Raw genomic sequence first — 22,917 nt, 5'->3', positions numbered from 1 at the left:
ACATTTTACATCTGCACATTATGATGATATCACGTCACTTGCTCTTTTGCAAGTGAACCTCGATCACTATTTCATGGGCTCTCAACGAAGAGATGTGTATAACTGATCCAGAATCTCTTGTAATAAAAGCATTGTGAATCACTCTAACATGGCTACCTTATTGGTGTAATTTGAGTAATTTGTTCTGTTAATTACAGATATTTAGAGTTTAAGCGTAAGAGCAATGGCTGACATCTTACTAACATGAGTGAATGGATCAGAGTGATGTGTAAAGAAACCATTACAATAATGATAAAGGAAGACTGGCCTCCTGCATCATGTCAGATGGGATAAATGAGCAGCCTTGTTAGATGTCAGCAGCTGTGAACCGACATAACCTGTGAGTTTGTTCTTCAACTGGAATTAGAAACCCATGGAACTGAAAGGTCAGCTGGCCCACTTAATTTGACTCATCATCCTTCATGTCTTAAAGGTGAACAACTCAATAGTCATTTGTGAGTGCGCAGGACTGTGGCTGCCAGCAGTAATGTTTGGTATTCGTAAAGGTCAATAACTTGGATAATAGCTGTTGATTACAATGGCAGGTAAGTAGCGGATTAGAGTCACAAAGCACACACACCGACTGTGTTCGTGCAAAACCACCAAAGGTTAAGAAAAATACTTCCATGAGCAAGTGTACAACTACACAATCGCGTGCTTTTAAACACGCAACAGTTATAATTGTATCGATTTAATATTCATCTTTATAAAATCATTGAGGGTCACAATGATGTGTCAGTCTGATCTTTCATGGACATTATAGACAGTATTTATTTCACAATTTCCCTTCTACGTGACTTTACCGAAAGAACCAAGAAGATGAATCCCTTCAGTCATGAAAGCTTTAAATCGAAATTTAACTGCCACTGCGGGGTGGGATTCCACAAAACGTTAAGATCCTTCAACAAACTCCGGGATAAGAAGGCTCAGCTAATCGAGTCTCTCACGTTTCTGAAGAGATGCCGCGACTCTAAGGTAATACCAATCGCATTTACACTAACCTCTGCTGCATTTCCAATAAATATGCTAAATTACTCGTGATATGCAAATTATTTTGTCAAGGCGCTCTTCCCCCTCCAACCCAGCTTAAATATACGCTCCAAGCCTGGGGTGTTTCATTCAGATGCTGTCTTCCCGACAGACCTGTTCTTCACCTGAGGACGGCTGCTTGCGTTGTGGCTGAAACGTCGTGAGAATTATTTTATTATGTTTTATTTTTATTATTTCCCTTCTACGTGACTTTACCGAAAGAACCAAGAAGAGAAATCTCTTTTCTTTTAAAATTTTAGTTATCAATTTAGTTTTTTTCTCTTTTTTTTCTTTCTGCTTTCTTCACCTACGTGACTTTACCGAAAGAACCAAAGAGTATGGATCCATGTATTCCTCTTTCGGTCTTAGTGTAACTTCATGGGTGACTTGCCAGTGGTGTATTTAAAGTCCCAAAGATACCTATGATTTGTCTTCATTTTCAGTTTCATAACAGTACCACAGTATCTTACTATAATACAGCAATGGCTTTACACGTAGCTGCCCTTTTGCTATATTGCACAAACATTCACTCAAATCGGTGACCAGTATCATCAGCATAGCAGCATCCACACATCTTTGGGAAAGCTGCCCTGTGCCGAATTCACGAACCTTTATGTAGTAACTCTACGTGCAGGAGGCAATCAGTACTGTTTCTGGCCTTCTAATGAGGCATCACAGGGTGACCAATCCATGGCCATAGTTCACAAAGATGAGATCCCAGGCTTAACCAACTAATTATTTGCCTGAGAATTATCAAACAGGGAATGACTACTGGAGCAAATAATCAAGTGGTTAATTTCCCCAAGCCTTTCCATCATCTGCTCAGCTGACGAGTGAGTGCCATCTGTAGGAAAGTAAAGTAATTCTGTAGATAATACATGGGAATAGCAATGGTGGATGAATTCACTTTCCACATTGAGCTTTAATTAAACCCAGTATATCCAACTTTAAAGTTCAGCTAACCTAGCTCTATACCATGGCGGTTGTAGAGGAAAATACAAAATTAATTTACTGATACCCATCCGACCATTACTGTGCTCTGAATCCGGAGTTAAATTACTGTTATGACTAACATCACTGGCAGTTCATATCTAAACCTATCATGCCTCCCCCCCCCCTCAATCAACCAGCACTGACAAAGTATGCCAAGAAAAAAGCCCATATGTCACTTTGAGGAAGCCTTGACCCAGTAAGTAGTGGACTGACAAAGGCCTGTCAAGTATTCATTATTATCGTGAGTCTACCTTGCGCTTGAGTAGTATGGGGAGCCTTCCTCTTCGAATCTCTGAATGATGGGTTGTTTGAGAGCAGCTTCTTCTTCTGGAGTCATCTACAATGTATCACAGCAGCAAAAAAATTAAGAGGACAATAATTTGACATAATCCGATACACAGTAAACCCTAAATATTCACAGGGGATGCGTTCATAAAGAATGGCACGTATATTAAATCTGAAAATATTAATATTCAAAGCTTTTGAAGAAAACAGGGTTGTGGGGGCATAAACACACATTACGTTTCAATATAAAATATGAACTGGATGTATATATTCACGTATAAATATGTCATTGCATTATTGTGTTTAACTTACCTTTAATAATGATGACCATAAAGATATTTAAAAGTGCAAATATCAATGAATTAATATTATATGACATTATTTAAACTAACCATTCATGATGTCACTTCCGTTTCGCTTAGGGGTCATGGTTAACAATAATACAGTATGTAATTCCCAAAATTGTAAAGGGACGGACTCATGTGTAAACAGCGTGGCAGACAATGGCAGACTGAGAAGGAGAGGTTCAGTGCGTGGGCAATGTTCGTGCTCTCCCCATCCACGCCGCTGCCATGTGTCAGTACAGCATGGACAGTTCTTCTTCATAGGTAGTCTCATACTATGGCCGTGAAATTAAACGGGGTCCGAAGATGACCTAACATTTTCTTTCCATGCACCTTGCATATACATAGAAGGGCTGCCCTTCTGCCTACTGCATACTTCTCTCCGCCAAGGTTTGCCCTCGGGCTCTGGTCCTTCTTTGTCTTTCCTACGCTCCAGCGAGAAAGCATCTCACTCGCGTTGACAGGTGGGGGGCTGCCGGGCTCCAGTGGATGCCATTTATTTTGTAAAGATTGAAATCGTGCCTTAATTCAAGGCGTTTTGCAGCAATTATAAAATTCATACGAGGTATTTGGGTTAGATCGCGTAAATATATAAATGTGTCGTTAAAATCCTCCACCACCAGATACAGCCAACTCGTGAGGTTTTGTCATGTAAACAGAACGTGGCCAATTCGTTAATGAATTTGTTACGGATGTCCATAAGAGGATAGTAGTTGAGATAAAGTGAGTTATTGAAAGTGGTGGTGTAGTTATGGTGACAGCAGAAACAGGCGGGAGAGGTTAAGAAGGGGTTGGGGTAGGCCTGGTCATAGCTGGGGAGTGGGGACAGAGAGTAGCAGGATGGGCTAGCGAGAAGAGAGGGAGGAATGGAAGCTAGTTAGTGAAGATGATTGTTTTATGCGCAGTGGGTGTTTGTTCCAGTGAAGGGAAGCAATAAAGGAAAAGTAAAGCAAGCGAGACTGGGCACAGGGCAAGGAAATCACAGAGGGACAGTAAAGATTGGGAGCATAGAGGACGGGATGGTACAGAGTAGTAAGATATGAGAGAAGCAAGATAAGTTGGGACAAGACCATGGAAGAATTCATAGACTAGAGTGAGAAACGTAAACAGACAGCGATAGTAGACAGGGAATTGTGGGTCACTCACTTACCACCACGGCCTTATGGGGCACAGACCCTATTCTACTGAGGTTTCGGTGACGCTAGGAGTGTCCATCTGGGGACGAGGGCCTTCTTTTGATCGACTCGGGGACTGCTTGAAGCACGACTGTTCCCTTCGTATCCGAGGATCCCTCATGTGCGTGGATGCTGGCAAAAATTACCCATGGAATTTAGCTGCCAAATTTGCACTCTCTTCCTGGTCTTTAGCAAACAGGGTTTCTACATTTAATGCACTTCTCCATGATATGTTCGTACCCGAGGCAGTGGAAACACAAAGTGTGCAGATTGCAATTTTTAAGCCAATTTTCATATCTCACACCTGTGCATACATGCCGCCATCTCCGTGCTGCCGTGCTTGTGAATTAATTAATCATATTCCTTACAAGCCGCCGCACCGATGAAGCTAAATAGTTGGTGAGAAACGCACTCCTCGATGATATGATCGTACCTGAGGCAGTCGAATCACTATGTGTGCAAATCTCTATTTTTAAGCTATGTTTAACATGCATCACACTTGCTGTTAATATGTTTCTAGGTGAGTGGAGATGCTCTGTAAAGTTGCTAATTTCCCAGTGTTAATGTATCTGTGGATGTCCACTGCTTTCACTGCGATTCCTGTGTCTGCTCCTGCCTCCCTGCTCATCACTGCCATGCTCGTGTCATTACAGTCCTTGTGTTTCAATTACCATATGATTGTCCCTTCCCTCCGACATGTTCATTAGGTTCTGCTGCATCCCTGCCATCCTATGTGCCCACCTTCAATGCCTTACATGCACCTCCCTCACCTGCTTGCCCTCACGAGCGTAGCGGTCCTGGGTGATGGTGGCCAGCACAGTGGCTGCTTGCTCCCCTCCCATCACGGAGATGCGAGCGTTGGGCCACATAAACAGGAACCGCGGGCTAAAAGATGATGAGAATGAAAGTGTTTGTCAACCACAATTGTGATCACATCCTTTGCGCCAATCATGTTTACTGTCCATTCATCGTTTCAATATGATACAAACATTTCTACAAAATGATCATTTGCACTTTGATCATTGTGATATTGACTCGATTCTAACCACAAACCTCAGATAATCTGAGGCTTCGCTGTCCTCATCAAACAAAATATAGTAAGTGACCAGACTGATGAGGTGCCAGTTGCACTTCAGCATAGCCAATAAGAGGGCAAAGCTAAGTACAGTAAAACCTTGGATTGCGAGCATAATTCGTTCCGGAAACGTGTTTGTAATCCAAAGCACTCGTATATCAAAGCACTCGTATATCAGTTGTGATCACGTGACGCTCGGCAGACAAAGCGTATACACATACTACTCATATTGCAAGACCTCTCTCGTTTATCAAATTAATATTTATTTTAAAATGTTTGCTCGTCTTGCAAAACACTCGCAGACCAAGTTACTCGCAATCCAAAGTTTTACTGTATAAGCAAAAACAAAATAGTTCACATAAAAATTTAAGGCAGCAAGTAGCTGATTTTAGACTAAGCAACTAATTCGAATGCCTAGAGGAGCAAATCGATATCGAGACTTTAAATAATGAAGTAACTATCAGAGCAATTGATCGTACATTTAATTTATGAATCTTTTATAAAGCAATTAGACCAAATAGTCTGAAACTACAAAAGACATGTTGAGAAAGAGGAGAAACACAGAGTGATGGACAGGAAAAAGTGGAGTGACACAGAACTTTATAAAATGATTACAAAAACAATGAGAAAAAAATATAGAGAACACCACACAAACATTCTTTAAGGCATCAGTGAGCAATAGATGCATAAAAGCAGCAAAAAGTTTGATCAATTTTGAGTCACAAATTGATAGCCCTCATGGAGAAAAACATATAATTGATAGAGATTCGTGGAAGCATGTATGCATATCTATAAATAATATAGCCCAAGAATTAGATCATCTCTAATTCCTATTTAATTTACATTTTGACACAGGCATTTAATCAAACAGTACAACATAAAAAAAGTTTTTTGTTATATTTGATGTAACAAAACATGGACACAACACCAGGATGCCTAAGGATGATATCCAGTTTGAGACCAATTGCCTGACATATCCTGAAAAGATAGAATTCTAGTTATCCAGGGTAATGTGAGGGATGCCTCCCCCTGGATCCATGTACCAATGGTAGCTATCCAGGTTCACTTGGTTATCTGAGGGTTTGGACACCAGAACACATTCCTGCGGAAGGAGCTGGTAGGAACATTGGGTTGCTCGGTCAATGGCCAGGGTCAACGGCGGCGTGGTGTATTCCGCAAATATGGCCGATTGTGAGGGCGGGCACAAGCCGGCGTGAGTAGGTTAAACGTTGAGTTTTATAAGGGCACCACGGGGTGACCAGCCCCTCCCCACCCAGCCCCACCCATCCCACCCCCCCACCCAGCCCCACCCTCCCCACCCAGCCCCTCCCTACTCTCCCCTCCCCTCCCAGCCCAGCCCCTCCCTCCCCACCCAGCCCCTCTCTGCACGACGGACGGACACAACAATCCCCTGTGGGCTGGTGGAACCAGTGGGTTCCTACCAGTATAAACCTGGATACCTGGAGTTCTCGTTCGTATAATTGGATCAGTGCAGTATGTGACGTCACCAAAAAATGGGCAGGGCTTAATTGGCCACTGCCTTGGGTGGAAGATGACAGCCGTCCCACGTAACATTGCAAACCATCCAGATATATAAACACAGACACAACTGCAACCGAGAAGATGGGTACAAACTGAGCAATCATTGGAAGGACGTTATTAATCAGGTAAAGTCTTAACTAACTGTGTGTGATGTTTCTATCCTACCTGCACATGTCAGCTGTTATTTCCGACTCTCTGTGTCTTTCTTTCTATCTCTGTGCATATCTCTTCGTTATCTACTCCAATGACCCGGGTGCTGCTGCGGGGTCCACTTTCTGCCCCACCTCCTCCCCCCCCCCCCTTATCTCCCCCCTACTACCGAGGCCTATATACACTACACTATACACTACAATATAACCTCGTGCCACGGCAGATCTCTCGCCTACTTCAGCAGTTATTTTCTTGCTGTAGTTGTCCCACCTGATGACGATTGCTTGTGTTGCGATCGAAACGTCGTGATCTATTATTTTTCTACCTACGTGACTTTACCGAAAGAACCAAAAAGTATGGATTCCTGCAGTCACGAAAGCTTCAAAGCAAGATTGCAAACCAGCTCACTGTGTATGCAGCAGATACCGAACAACACTGTTGGAGAGCTCCATGCTGAATGCACTCTGCACACCACCTCCAATCAGAGAATGATGTGCAGCGTCTATGCACACTGAGAGGATACTAGTTAATTCTAGCAATCCAATGTAGCAGCCGCTAGAAAACGGGAAGAGCGATCCATGGTCCGCTGACCTAGAAAACCAATTCTTTGCATAACCAGACCACATTTAATTGGAGTTCTACTGCTTACGTGGGGGTATCGACACATAGGCCCTTTGTTTCCCTCATCTTGTTGCCTGAAAAGAGCCTTCCCACAATCCGCCAAGCCATGATCAGAGTTGTACAATGTGTGTATGGATCCCACAATGTTCGTTGGGCCTGTACACTTGACTAAAACACGTTATTTAAACCACATGCGTCGCAAGTGGTGGTTGGTAACGTAAAAAAAAATGCCTAAAAGTATTTATAGTTATGCACAAACTACAGCACCGATGTTTAAACGTATACATGTCTTCAGGTAAATGCTCAGTTGTAGCAGTGCCAAGTGCTGTGTTATGTAATGTGTCACCTGTAGGCACGGCCACACATGCCATAGTTGCCAGCGCCGTAGGAGCCTCCAACAATGAGGGTAATTTTGGGGACATTTGCGCACGCCACTGCCGTAACCATCTTGGCACCATCCTTCGCGATGCCACCAGCCTCATAGTCACGCCCGACCATGAATCCTGGGAGCGACACAGCATGAAGACAGCAGGATTATTACATATGTAGACAGCATGCTTCAGTATACCCAGCAAACGGAACAATGTGGCTGGCTAGAATGACAATTAATTGTGATGTTTGACTGAAAAGTTTAAATTGTAACATTGTAATTTTGTACCGTATAAAAAAAACAGTTTTCTAAGTCTATTGTCCAAAAGACACGATACAACGCCACTATAAGAAACATTGTAACATATACACTAATTATTCTGTAATTAATTATTGTATAATTAGTGTATACAAATTATGGATATTTACTGGCAACATTAATTTTGTTGTGTCGTAGACCCAAGCGGACACGGAACTTCTTGTAAGGGCTTTCGTCGTTTATTAACACTGTTTAAATACTCAGGCTCACACCAGGGGTAGGTGTTCTCTATACTCGGTCCTTCCCATGGACCCCCGAGCTCTACTCGTCCTAACCTCGGCTATCCCTTGGACTCTCTCACTCGGGCCAGAACCCGGGGTTCATCCAACACTGCCCGGCCGAGGAGAGAAGAACCCCACTCACTCTCAGCCGATTCTCACAGACTTCTTGGAGCCCAACTCTCGGCTATCTGATAATTGAGGTTCCAATGGTGTCTTGGCTATCTCTTCGGCTCTCCCACTTGTCGACCCTGGACGGGGGTTCAGCCAACACCGTCCGGTCACGAGCGGGAGAGACCTCCTGCAGCCGATCCACACTCCGGACTGCCACAACGACCACGCCCTCGTCACGGGGTCCCCCTTAAGTACCCCTTGGGCGGCTCCTCCCCTTCACTTGGACCCGCCCCTGTTCCCGAAGGTATCACCTTTACAGCACCCGTGACATGACGTCATCACACTACTCCTCTACAATTTTACAAATCAAAAATTAGCAATTCTTTGAAATTTTTTACGGAGGGAAAAAACATTTAATAACATTACTGTTTTTTCTTGGTTGAACATTTATTTCAGCGAAGTAAATTAAACAGTGAAATGGAAGTCTAATTTTCTGCAACAAATATTTTCTGGAAAAAAGGGCCTTAATGCATTTATCATTTGTTCTTGCCATCAAATTATTTATTTCCATTCTGCCCACATACGCTTGACTCCCTGGGGAAAACTCTAACAAGTGCAATGCCAATGGATCTATGTGGTGACTCCTTTTTGGCTCCTTACGGGTAAATAAACCAAGCTCTTTCATCACTTTCTAATCAGGCTGCACATGGGTGAAAAATGTCTCTATATGGTGTCAGACACATTTATTCCAGTATTTGCCTAGGGGAAAGCCATTATTCTTGTTTACATTTGACAGGTGAAGGGGAAAATAACAATTCTCTTCGATCTTTGAGATTGAGTTTATTGTATTTGTTACACGGATGATTCCATTTAGCCAGGTGGTGTGTGAGCACAACAAAACAAATGACAAAGACATCAATATTGCAGAGAACGAGTAGAGTCCCTGAGGGATCTTGCACATCTAACAAACGAGGTATTTGTTTGATGGTCGTAAACTAAACATCCTCTAAGAAACAAATATAATGCCAAGTTGCTATGATAGCAAGAGGTGCCAGAAAAAGTAAAATTAAAAGCATTAACCCATTAGCTCTGTCTGTTTATAGTGGGTGATAACACTCGTTAAAATAATCCAATATAAATAAAATGAGTATAAAGTCGTGTTACTGTTAGTTTCCCAATAGCTTGCCAATAAATCCAGCACTGAAAAGAAAGGCCTTTCCGGCGAAGGCAATGCCATTACACACCATGCCCGTGCCTTGCATTGATGCCATTACACATGACATCATTTCACTGTCACGCTGTATCCCGTGCGACTATCTCGTGCTGCTCAGAAGGTAGTTACTCATCATCATAATCAGCCATTATCAATGCAAACTGCAAGGGAGCTTACACATTTTCTTACCAATGACAACCTACATTTAAACCAAGACCTCACTGCCAAATCAAGTCCCAATCCTCCCATTTACAATTGTGCTGTCACCAACCTAAAATCTTATCCAGATCCGGAAGAACACTGGCAAACAGAGTGGAACACGAACGTCCAGAATGAACCCCTCATTTCACACCCAAACATCTCTTCTGGATTTGAAATTCCTCGAAGATACCAGTGTACCATCAACCGCATCAGAACATTAACAGGCTGATGTGCACATGAGTTGTAGATTAAAGACAAGCCACAGTTAAACTGTGACCACCCAACCCAAACTATGAACCACATAGTAAAATACTATAATCTGAAAAGACACAAATTCGCCCATTTTCTCATTGAAAATAGGTCACAAAAGCAAAGTTTGTGGGGAATAATAAATATTTTTCTGTTATTTTGAGACATAATCAATTAGGAAATAACACTTACTACCCAGGTACAAAAAAAATGTTGTTACACAGTGTATTCGAATGTTATTAGAATGATAATTCCATGCAACGTTTTTTCTTTTCCACTGGGATATAATCCGACAAATAATGTGGTTGTGTGATGGAGTCACCTGTGTCAGCTGAGTGGCAGGCTGCTACTCTTCTCTATACATCAAAGCTGGTGTGCCTCATTATGCGTATCATACTTTCACAGTGGCCAAGAAATAAATAAGACCATGCCAGCTGTGAGCTGCATAACTGCAATCGAGTGTTCCAATCGAGCACGAATTTTAAACGTGAGCATATCGTATATTTATTGAATTACACTACAGATTTATACTTCATCGATGATATATAATTCAACAAGGCATGTTTCTGAAATGTTATTAAACATCCTAATAAAGCAATAATAACTCTTGCTGAATGGTCAAAAGGAAAATTGAGAAGCCAAATTGAGCTTAATAACAATTGCGGTCACTCTAGCTTTTGGAAAATCGACAAGAACGTGCAAAAAATCCTGCTGTCCTTTGTGCTTTCGGTAGCTATTTGCACGTCCTCGTGCAGGTGAGAAGTAGTGCGGACCTCACTCTTGCACAGCCGAGTGACATAAACAAATCTATCTTTACATGAGGAAGCATTTAGTGTCCGTCTTAAAAATATTTTTGTACTAACCAAAAGGTCTGAAATTGTTTAAGTGCAGCCTTCTGATAATTATGCGTCAGTGAAGTAAAATTGATAACTGTTATCCCACAGAAGGGACTACCAGCGCAACGAAACTGTGAGAATTCTAGATTTGAAGCTTTCGTGACTGCAATGATTCATATTCTTAGGTTTTTTCGGTAAAGTCACGTAGGTAAAAAACATTAAAAAGTAAAATAAAATAAAAAATAAAATAAAAATCACGACGTTTCGGAGGCAACACAAGCTTCCGTCTTCAGGTGGTACCGTCACAGCCACGACGGCTGTATCAAGTAAATGAAAGATTGTAGGAGCTACCACTCCGTTTATATAATGGTCGGAGAAAAAACCTAAGAATATGAAACTGTGAGAACTCTGTCACATGTCTCGAGCTGTATGGAGTTCAAGGAATTGACAAAGAGGTATACAGCTTAAGAAGCCTACGTCTTCTTCTCTCTTCAATGTGAATTCCCCATCAACCAGACAAAAATATGTGCAGGCCGAGACATTATTTGACCAAAAAGCAAAGCACATATGCATATCAGTCTCATTTTAGCATCAACCTTAAAATACATTTACGTGCAGTTTAGTTAAACGATTGGCAACATGATACCTGGGGAGTGAAACCAGGGTGCAGTAGTCATATCACTTACTAGTGCACCTCTCCAATGCAGAAAAACACAAATTATCACGTTGAATTCAACACCTAAAATCTGGGTTGAATACTTCGTGCACTGTGAGCTCTTCAGCTGAGCCCTTTATTATATATTTTCTTACTTCATTTCCCCCAAACGTATCCCAACTGTTATAGCGTGAGATTACAAACACATTTTGAAATCTCGAAAAGCAGTGCACCGTGTATCAGGGAATAGAATACCCCCTGTAAGCAATACTTCACAGAACAATCCTCCAAGTTGTCTGTTTAACCTTTACACAGTGGGGTGCACTTTCACACGAGCTCTGCAAGGAGATGTTTTGTTCTTGTAACAGTCAAACTGATGTTACTTTTTTATTTATAGAGCTGGAATTAAGGCATATTAAGGGCCAACCAAATTTAATGTGATGCTTTTTGTGTACAGTTATTGTAAATTGGGCTGGAGACACACAGAGAGAGACACACAACAGACACACAGAGACCCAACATTGTGTCTCTGTGTTGTCTCTCTCTGCTTGTGTGTCTGTCTGTGTGTACCTGATGACGATTGCTTGTGTTGCAATCGAAACGTCGTATTGTATTCGATTATTTAATTCATTTTCTTTCTACGTGACTTTACCGAAAGAACCAAATAGTAATTCCTGCAGTCACGAAAGCTTTAAATCAATACTCTTTGGTTCTTTCGGTGAAGTCACGTAAGTATAAAATAAAATAAATCACGACGTTTCGGGCGCAACACAAGCGTCCATCATCAGGTGGGAATGCATGGTCTCACTCTACTTGTGAACACAGTTTAATCATGAATGGCTACCTAAATTCGAACCCAGGATCTCAATGGGACCAGCTTAGCATTCTGACATGCGAGACATTCAGCCACTCATTGACCAAACTCGTTTTAATATCATTAGATAGTAATACACAACTTTGAATGAAGATGCAACCTAAGAAATGTTGCTATTGCATCCATCTAAAAAGTATCAATCAACAGCAATAGGGCAGTTGAAATCAACTTTAAAAACATATAAAATACCCACAACACCTCCCCCAACCTCCGCTATAGGTCTGGTGTGCTATTATGGGTTTTAATTCCCTTCCACACATATGTCTGGTTGTACTTCATAGACGTCACAATAAAATAACACAGTAAACAATAAAATACCACAGGAAGTGGCTTAAATTGTGTTTAGAAAAAAAGTGTAATGTACAATCATAATCCAGAACTGGCACACAAAAATGTAAGTAAAAGCATTTTATTTCATGCCAAGAGCTTTTCATTGATGCATATTCATCTCTAATGCTAAAGTAAAAAGGGGGAGGAAAAGTAGAACCCAGCATGGAACGCCGAGGAACTCTCTGGCAGTCATGTTGCACAGCAATGTTACTGAGGTTGGCTCATTCATCAAGAGAAGGAATAATATTGGAGCCACTTGCCATACCTGTGATATTTTGTAGGAAGATAAGTGGGATGTTCCGCTTACAGCACAGCTGAATGAAGTGTGTGCCCTAGGGAAAAAACCAGTGCCAACATAGCCTCATTGTTACACAAGTTTTAGTCACGCGAGTAATTTTGTTCATTTAACAAATTGAGTGAGGTGTGCTGTCAACTTGGCAATGGAGAGACCATCCTCATTATATCGGCTGTATCCGACTACAGTTATGTTTTCTTTAATGTGATATATAGAATTAAAATAATTGGTACTGATAGAAAGATGGGCTGCAGTTAATGACAGAAATGGGGATCGTGAGCTGCTGCTTTACGTGAACTATGCTGACTGTAAATTACACTCACAAAGGTGTTTATTCACGAGTGGTTCAGTTATGAGATAAAATTACACCATCCCTCGGTGGTTGATAAGAATGAGTGTGGGAGATTAACAGTGCTTGTCTGCTGGAAATATTGGAACCTGCCATACTAATAAAGATAAATTCAGCACATGATTAGAATCATTAAACAGGAGTTTAATGTAGACCCAAACCACCATAGGGGGAGATTAAGCAAATGGCCTCGAGTTGATGTATACACACCCCTTACATACTTAAATAGCAACTGTGATTCTTGTTTAAGCATCAGTTCCAGCCGTTGAAAACTGCCGCATCTGTTTTTACAAAATGCCAATTCGAGCCTCTCGCGTCTCACTGAATGGCAGAGCCTGTTGCCCTGCCACGTGCTCGGTGGAAAGCTAATGGAAGGCCTCCAGTATTGTGGTTCATGGCAAAGCCATTACATGGTCACTAGCCAATGAAAGGCCGAATTTCCATGGCAGAGTTGCAACGCGTTTTTATTAACGGCTGCATTGATGAACACTTAAAGATGCTAATGGTGAAAAGCATGGCACAATGCTCAATTAAGCACCTTAATACTATCTTCTTGGTTCTTTCGGTAAAGTCACGTAGAAGGGAAATAATAAAATAATAAAAATAAAACATAATAAAATAATTGTCACGACGTTTCGGCCACAACGCAAGCTTGCGTTGTGGCCGAAACTTGCGTTGTGGCCGAAACGTCGTGAGAATTATTGTATTGTTTTATTTTTATTATTTTATTATTTCCCTTCTACGTGACTTTACCGAAAGAACCAAGAAGATAAATCCCTGCAGTCACGAAAGCTTTAAATCCACCTTAATACTACTTTATGGCTTTGATTTATGTCATGGTGTCTATCAAGTTATAATCCATTAATAATGTTTTACGGCCCATTGTCAATCCACCATTGTATGAAGATCACACCGCATCATTTAGCACAGTGCTCAGGTCAGGTTGATGAAGGGAGGTCCCAGGATCAGCTACAAAATTATTGATGTTATCCAGTCACCGGGAATCACACTCAGGTTCACTGGGTTCAATTCGCAGTGCTAATCACTGCATCACAGATCCACCCAATAGAAAATATAAAAACAATGGAACAATTACATTTTTGATCATTTCAACTATTGAGAATTCATTAGTATTGAAATTAGCTTGAACAAATGAGCTTTTATGTTGTATTAACTACTATGAGATTATATACAATTATATTCCTGACAGTTTTTTTTATATGCCTTCATATTAACTAAGCTATATTCTTTAAGATTAAGACATCGTGTTCATGCACACACATTATTATTTCAGTATATATGTACATACGTTGAAGTTCACAAATTCAGCTATCGGCTTCAGCTCCCAAAAAGAAAAGCATCATCCCCACCTTACCTTCTTGGCTGACTCAGAAAACAACACGCCATTATTTCCTATTATTCCAACCGGGTATCCAAAAATGCGGGCAAAGCCTGTAACACACACACATTACACCAAAGCAGATCAAAGCTCCGTGCAGGTGTTTTGATCTAATTCACAGTGGCTTTTGCAATTGTCACCAGCAACAGAATAGCAACCACATTTTTTTCAATGACAAATAGACATTTAAACCGTCACCTGCAATGTGCTTTATGTATAAAATTCGAAAGATAAGGTTAACCATGGTGGTCAATTTTTACTTAAAACATTACAGAATTCTCGTAAAAAATAAATGCATGGAAGATTATAATTTTCAGTTATTAATTAAAATATCATCACTAGCCATGATTTATCCACTGCTCAAATGAAGACCTCCCCAAGCCTATCACAGTCCCGTGATGGAAAATGTTTCATGTACCTGCACACGGGTTGACATTGCTATATTTACACAGAGAACGCCCTTTCATTGTGTTCTCGACATTAGCTGATACTCTGTTATTAGTCTTAACCACCAGCCATCATCTCTTCCAGTGAAATATCCTGCCCAAACCCCCTTAATTTTCCAAACAATGTTTCTAAACGGCACACGTTGTTTAAGTCACGTATTTCTCTTTGTCTCAGTGTAAGTTCAAGCATGTATATCTCAATGGGTATATGCAGTTTTTAACCATTGTTCTTCGTGTTTTTGATCCATATTTCTTTGAAGATAGGATACACTTGATTTAAAAAAATCTGAACATTTGATTTAGAATCAGAATCGTTGTTTAAGTCATGCATTTCTCTTTGTCTCAGTGTAAGTTCAAGCATGCATATCTCAATGGGTATATGCACAGTTTTAAACAATTGTTCTTCGTGTTTTTGATCCATATTTCTTTGAAGATAGGATACACTTGATTGAAAAAAATCTGAACATTTGATTTAGAATCAGAATCTTTATTTATCCTGGAGGAATCCGATTAGCTATGACGCTCTTTATCACAAATGTACAGGTTATCAAGCTGACATTTTTAAAGCACTCTAACCTCTCATCCACCTCTTAAGTTTCACCTTGTCTGTCCTCTCTCCTTACACCATGGAAGTCACCGGACACTCCATATATTTTCACTCAATATGTTCACCAATCATAGAACCACAAATCCTTAGCCGGGCTGCATTTGTTGCTGTCACACACCATCATTGGGAATGCAATCCAACTGCAAAAATGCAGTATCCAAGTTTCCTGCACTTTCAAGAAGCATCAGAAGGCATACGCCTGTTTGGACGAGCATATGAAGCCTGACTTCATACCTACAAATCACAGTTGAACATTTATTTTTACATTAAGCAAAATGTGTGCGTATTGATAATTGTTTTATAATAATCGTTATCATTTTAATTCCAGTCCACCTTGAATAACTGTCCTCGCTATGCATAACGTGTTGCTTTCAGTGGTGTCCAAAATAAATCTTCAATTGTTTAGCAACATATTTATTGTACATGAGCTTTGTTTTAGACATATTTATCTTGAGCCCAACTTCGAGGCCTTCTTTATGAGGTTAGATTATAAAACTTCGTGGAGATCATCACATTGAATATTATGATAATTTCATCACAAAATATGAGATGTTAATGTTTTATTAATATGTACGGGTTTATTTCTCCAACAAAACTCTTGGAGAGAACTTCTCATGTCGCTGCCAATAACTATTATGAGCGCATATAACGTTGTCTGACTTCCCAATATTAAAGACTAGCCATGTTCATGAGAAAACTGAGTTAGAAATGTTTCTCCATTTTTAACCACATCTACTATTAGATTCTGAAAAAATCTTAATACATATCAAATACCATTATGTTTTGCCTTTTTAGAAGAGCGGAAAGCTTTCACAAACCAAGGTGTAAATAAAATAAATATCTATCAATAATAAAGTTGCTATAAAAATGGAACGCCATTGAGCTTGCATGATCAAAATACCAAGACACTTCACACAAGGTAAAGTACATTAAATGCAACTGCTTTACCCATCATATCTAATGACCGTTAATAATAGACTCAAAGGGACTACATACACAAGTGCCGTTATATTAAAGAGATCTAACCATTAATAACGAATTATTAGTGACATGGACTATCACACTCACCACATTAGCAGTTCTGTAATGTGACAGAAAAATGCACCGCGTAATTATGACATTTGTTGGTGTTAATGATCATATGTTCACACATCCATAATTATAGCTTATAGACCTCTCTATGCCTGAATCCAGCCATGCACTATTTTTATTATCGTCTAATTGCATGCACGTCATTACAATCCCGGTAGATTTTAAAACATTATATTTAACCTCCTTCACTCTTAACCACCTTCACACCCATTATGTTCAATCTCAATGAAAGTAACATTTTCCACTATTTTCTCACGAACAACTTGACAACTTTAGTTGTGTGATGTGATGGCACGCGACTTGGATTTTCCTTCTTACAGCAGTCAATTGTACGTGTTTGCCAGTGGATAGTTGAGACAGATATAAATTTAATGACAATGATTTGCTCGGTAAATGTTCATCTTGCTATAAATATGCATATGTTTGTATAATAGAGCCAAAAGCAGACGTGAGAGTCTGCTCCTCACATGAGGGACACGGAATTGTCACCGCAGGCTCAGGGACACCAACAGAGATCACCCCCCCCCCCCCCCCACATTTGTTGGAGCAGGGAAACCTCTCTGAGCAGCTTGACTTGTGTGCGGCATGCTTGCCACAGAGCACCTTAGAGGTTGAACTTTTAATCATACCACTGCCCGGTAATGATGAAAGTCATTATCTGTATTGTTTGCACTCTCTACAACAAAAGTATACATTGAAACACTGTACGTTGCCTATCCGACTGTCACATATTCCCCCTCGTAAGCATATTTGCATGGTGTAACTGTAATTTTCTTTACATGTTCACAAAGCTGACCTTTTCACACATCCCCAGAAAGTTGGATATGAGACATTGCAATGTAAGCTTGTTCTGTAATACTATTTGAAAGAGCCCAATACAACAAGTTTGAAAAATAGTCATGAAATTCCAACCTAAAGCAAATGCTTTAATTGCTTTCTTGGTGGTTTGCTGCCTGGGATCTGCTGTGCTGAGTGAGTGGTCGTACACATTGATCGCACTGCTGTAAGGCATAAATTAGCATGGAGATGAAATAATTGTGATGTAAGAGCACACAATCTAAAATTGGTGATAAAAAAACCTAAATAATTACAGACTGCTTTCATATTAGGAAAAAGTGTTGTAAAATTATAAAACAGCTGATTACATATTCACTGGATATGTCTATCAAAATATAATCCAAGCGAGTAAAGATGTATGTATACCAACCAGACAGCACCACTGTTGCTATCTTCACTCATTAAATTACTTATTTAGTAAACTAGGCATTCAGAAATTAAACTTTACTGTTTTCATTAACCTTACAAAGACATATTACAGCTGATGATAACATTCTGAAACCTTGCTCTTTGGCCAACGGATTCAACAATATGGTATTTGGCTGATTTTTTTTTACTGTTTTCAAATAGTAGACAATGTCCAACGTCTGGTTGTCATCTTTCAAAAATTTCAACTGATAAATTGAGACCGTTTTTCACATTTTTCACACGTAGAAACCTGTATAAAGAACCTAAAATATGTTTTGTAAATAAATCATATAATCCTGACCACCCACAGAATGCTCGTAACCTGCATAATCCTTCCTATTCATCATTATAAAGGCATCATATGAGGTTTGGCTCCATTTTCTGTCCTGATAGCTTTGGATACAGTTTTGACTCAAAAATGGAAATACTAATGTTGATTTATGTTACATTTTGTAAACTGCATTGCTGATTTCTAATTACAGTAAAACTTCGTTATTATGGTATGTGATCATTCGTAAATGGGGATAATTCAGGTATGGCTGTGCTTTCGGCATATATATATATAGCATGAGTAATTCGCCATGAGCCGAATTGCCATACTGAATGGTCTAATTTTGGCATGCACGTGAAGCGACGCCATAAGAATTGTATGTGCCCATATCTTAGTGTAATGAGCGACTTTCGCGAGACGTCCTGTACAGGGTACTTCTTTTATTACTCACACTGGGCACAACACAGCCCAACACTTATTCTTCCTCACACTGAGTACAACAATCCATATTAACGTCTCTACTGACTACACACATCCGATCACTCGGCGTGGTCCCATCGCCCTCACTCGGCTACATCGCTGGCTGGCGGCGTCGTGATGACGGCGATGGAAACCACGCAGGAGATCTTCCACATGGCCGGACGACGAAGAGAGATGTCGGCGAGCAGCGACGCAGCCTGGACCCAAGACCCCACACACGAGCCCCGAGCACCAGGTCCGCTCCCCCTCATATCCCCCCAGACGTGGCTAGGCCCCGCCTCCGGCCACGCCCTCTCGTGGAACCTTCGAGCAGGTTCCCGGAGTATCTCGGCTAGCCCCACCTGTGACCTTTGCCCCAGATGCACCTCCTTCTCTGATTGGTTGGCACTTAACCGTGCCCGTACCCGTGATTCCCTTTCCGGCCAGCAGGTGTCACCCTGTCAATTACATCACCTCCCCCCCTCATTAAAAAAAGATAGCCGTCCCGGCTAATACTAACGAAATTCCAGGTAAGAACACCCCTGTACAACATTAAAGTACAGCAATAAAAGAGTTAACGAAGCAACGACTCTGGTTTTTCTTAAGCAAGGCGGAACAATCCGCAGGAACAATAAAGAAGCACTTAACAAGGCAAGGGATAACGAGAAAATGGAGAGAAGGAACAAGATGGAGGGGAGAAAAAAAAATCACAAATCAAGCAACAAATCACAATTCCCCCCTCCCTTATACAGCACACAGGGACATTCATTTTTAAAGGAATCTTAGCATTTAGACCGAGTTTGTGACGCCGGTCCGTCGACGGGAACGGTCTTCATCTCCTGCACAGGGTGTGTGCACACCGCTGGAACCCCCGGAGAAGTAGGTGGCAACATCGGCTTCACAGGTCCTGCTGGCCTGGCGGCAGCAGGCAACTCCTCACGTTTGGTGAGGGATTTGAAATCCGTTCACTGTCATGGGCTCGGATGCTGCCGTGCAGCATCTCCTCTCCTCCGACTCCACACCGGGAACGCAGCAACGATGTCCTCCTCCGAAGTCGCACTCTCAGCCGGCTACACCACGACTTTCCGTGGCGACCACCCCTTTGGCTCCCCGTCACGGCTGGGGTCCCCTGTCCACGCCGCCATTTGAGCCCATCGATGTAAATTCTCGTGGGCCTGAAGACACGTGGCGGCCCACCGGGACACGTCTGTTCGTCTTCGTCACACACCGGCAAGACAACCCCCATCTCTCGTGCCAGTCCCAACATCCTTTCGGATCCACTCTGGGGCAAGCTGCTCCCACCAATGCCAACAACGTGCTACGGTAGGTGAGAGGCGTCTCGGCCTCCCCTCGCCTACGCTGAAGAAATTTCCTGCGCGTGTCGGAAGGCGGCTCGTACACGTCTGCCATCTCAGCATAAGCATGTTTGGAAGCAGACTCTTCGCAGTGGGAATAGCCCTGAAAACAGCAAGAGCGTCGTCGTCCAAAACAGTCGGCAGAGCCCTCAGCGCCTCATCTTCTGTCCAATGTACTGATCGAAACGCCGCTTCTAATCGCCAAGTGAAGGCGCTCCAATCGCCTCCTGCCGTAATGAATTCTTTAACCCGAGATAATCAGCGAGCGTGTTTGGTTCCTTTTTCCTCGTTTCTAGTAGCGGACGCCGTGTCTTGCGTATCACGCTTGTTTCGTAAGATGACAAACTCTGTCCACGCCTCCCCCGTGCCGCCCGTAATGGCGGCTTCTGGCTGCACGTCCTCCCCGCCACGTGTAATGGCGGCCGTCGCGCATTGCGGACGTTCCTGCCAGAACGTCAACTCCCAGCTCCTGGTCACTCCTTCCCGGCGATGTCCGTGCAGCGTGACCCGCGATTCCATTAACCACAGTAACAAACCACTTGTGCAACATTTATGGGAACAACCTCCTGGTCTCAAGTAGTTAAAGGTTTACATTTTTTAATGTTATAATTCAAAATGTCCATTTAAAAAGGAGTCGGTAGGACAATCTTTTGCCTGCTATGCATTATTGAACATTGATATTGTGTGTTCTTTTAACAACTATCATTTACATTCAAGTTCAAACGGAAAAAAGTTTCTCAGTCAGATTCTGATCAGTTATAACTCCACATTCCTATGGCAGGGAACATTCAATAGGACAGTAACAGATTTCCCACACACTATGGGCCATGCGCTTAGAATGGAACCCGAGTGCATAGCGGAAACTGCCCTACGGTGGATATTACAAGGGAAAAGCGCACGGGGAAGGCCGAAAACCACTTGATGACGCACCATTCAAGACCAACTAAAGACCATGGGCCTGTCTTTGGGGTGAAGCAGACAAAGTTGCTAAAGATCGTCCGGCATGGTGTGGGCTTGTTGCGGCTCCACAGGGAGTGCAGAGAAGTAATGCACAAAGGTGATACTCACTTGAGCAAGGGATGTACTAGCACACTTGTCATTGTATGCATTAAACCCTTTGCAAGGATAACAGCATGCAGATTATTGTCAATAGAATGACAAAAATGTAATGGATTTATCTGAAAAAGTTGTTGTAAGGAGGCCTCGCAATGTAGCCAGATTCGTGACAGATGCAATAGGGGCAAGTAAATGACAGGCACAGACTTGCAGCCACACGATATCATCCAATTAAGGGATTTGATTTGCAATTGTCAATAGCCAAATTGAGTCTGCTTCCAAACATGCGCACATAAGAAGGAGCACGCTGTAGACACAGAGGCACAATCACGGTGGCGTAACATTTTGTCCGCTTGCTAAAAAGGTCAGGCTGGACACTCCCTAATAAGTTATAGATTTTTTCAGTGAGTCATCAACCCAAACGCACCCCCAGGTCTCAGCACTCTGCCACACAAAAGGGCCTTCCTCTGGCACTGCACTCAAGCAGACGTGTTAATTATTGGCAATCCAGTTGATGGAAAGATCCCAGCCCCCCGACACCGTCATTCATCTCTGCCGGAAATGTATTAACGACAAAAGTGTCGTTGGTCTAATTTTGTAACAAATCTAACGTATATCAGCACATCCCTGTGTAAATCCATCACGTGGCTTTCAATCCAATTTAATTGTTCCAACCTGTGTTCTCATGCACTCTTATGAGAGTATGGAGTCTCTTTATACGGGCAGATGTGCAGTCTGGTTTGTGAGCATGTCACAGTGTACACTGCCTGAAAGAGGCTCTGAGCAGTTCATATTGATATCTACCATATGACTTTATAATATATAAACCAATTTTAAAACATAGATCTGTGTAAATGAAAGAGCAATACATTTATTATTTAGTATAAAAATATCCTTGATTTATAAGGAATAAAAGTCATGCATTTGATTATCTAATACAGTCGACCCTTAATATTTGCAGGTTTTATAATCATGGTTTTGCGTATTTGCAACAAATGTACTGTAGTGCTATTGAAATTCACGGGGTTGTATTCTAGTTATTCACAGCCGCAGAAGTAGTAAAGCATGGGAGTGGCATAGATGGTGAGAGCGCGAAAGTTGGGCATGCGACATTCTCCCTCTCAGTCTACCTTTGTGTGCTGCACTGTTTACATGCTAGTGCTTTCCTTTACAATGTTTTAGAATTTCATAGTATTTAATATTTACTCATTGATATTTGCATTCTTATGTTCATCGTTATTAAACGTAAGTTTAAATAACAAATAATACCATGCAATAAATGTGTAGTGGGTTCAACTGAGTTACAGATGTAGACTTTGGAGGCAGCGCATTTATTTAGTTCCAACACAAGGGGTAAACTTCCCCTTAACAGAATAACAACCTAGGGTGGTGACTACCCGGCTAACTACACTAGCTACCACTTAACTGTTACTACGGACCCGGAACCAACAGCATCTGCCCGGGTCCATATGCTGGAAGACTCCGAGAACGGAGATCGTAGACAAAGGGTTTCTTCGCCGGGATGAACAACCCCGATCCCTCTCGGGACTCGGCTTATATTCTCTAAGGTGTGGCTGGCTCCGCCCTTGGCCACGTTCCCCCTTCCAGAACCATCGGTAAGGACCTGGTTCCCAATCACGTGACCCCCCCTAGCCCCCTCTTGGGGGCCCCCCTGTCATCTTAACCGGTCACGTGTCCTCCCGGATCAACCA

At 41.8% G+C, this 22,917-nt stretch overlaps 1 protein-coding gene across 1 annotated transcript in view; it reads right to left on the bottom strand.

Moving 5' to 3' along the window:
- MCCC2 (methylcrotonyl-CoA carboxylase subunit 2) overlaps positions 1-22,917 on the bottom strand; it is a 68,759-nt gene that overhangs the window by 5,934 nt on the left and 39,908 nt on the right. Inside the window, exons 12-16 of the mRNA XM_061557936.1 lie at positions 14,651-14,727; positions 12,897-12,963; positions 7,600-7,756; positions 4,636-4,750; positions 2,313-2,398 (exon numbers count right to left, since the gene is read on the bottom strand). Coding sequence (XP_061413920.1) covers positions 2,313-2,398; positions 4,636-4,750; positions 7,600-7,756; positions 12,897-12,963; positions 14,651-14,727 — 502 coding nt within the window. The remainder of the gene's footprint in view (positions 1-2,312; positions 2,399-4,635; positions 4,751-7,599; positions 7,757-12,896; positions 12,964-14,650; positions 14,728-22,917) is intronic.

The sequence above is a fragment of the Lethenteron reissneri genome, chromosome 24 (assembly GCF_015708825.2).
Source record: "Lethenteron reissneri isolate LAM-NWPU_2019-01 chromosome 24, ASM1570882v1, whole genome shotgun sequence".
Lineage (NCBI taxonomy): Eukaryota > Metazoa > Chordata > Hyperoartia > Petromyzontiformes > Petromyzontidae > Lethenteron > Lethenteron reissneri.
The sequence above is the reverse complement of the archived record's forward strand: the minus strand, read 5'-3'. Positions and strand labels throughout refer to the sequence as shown.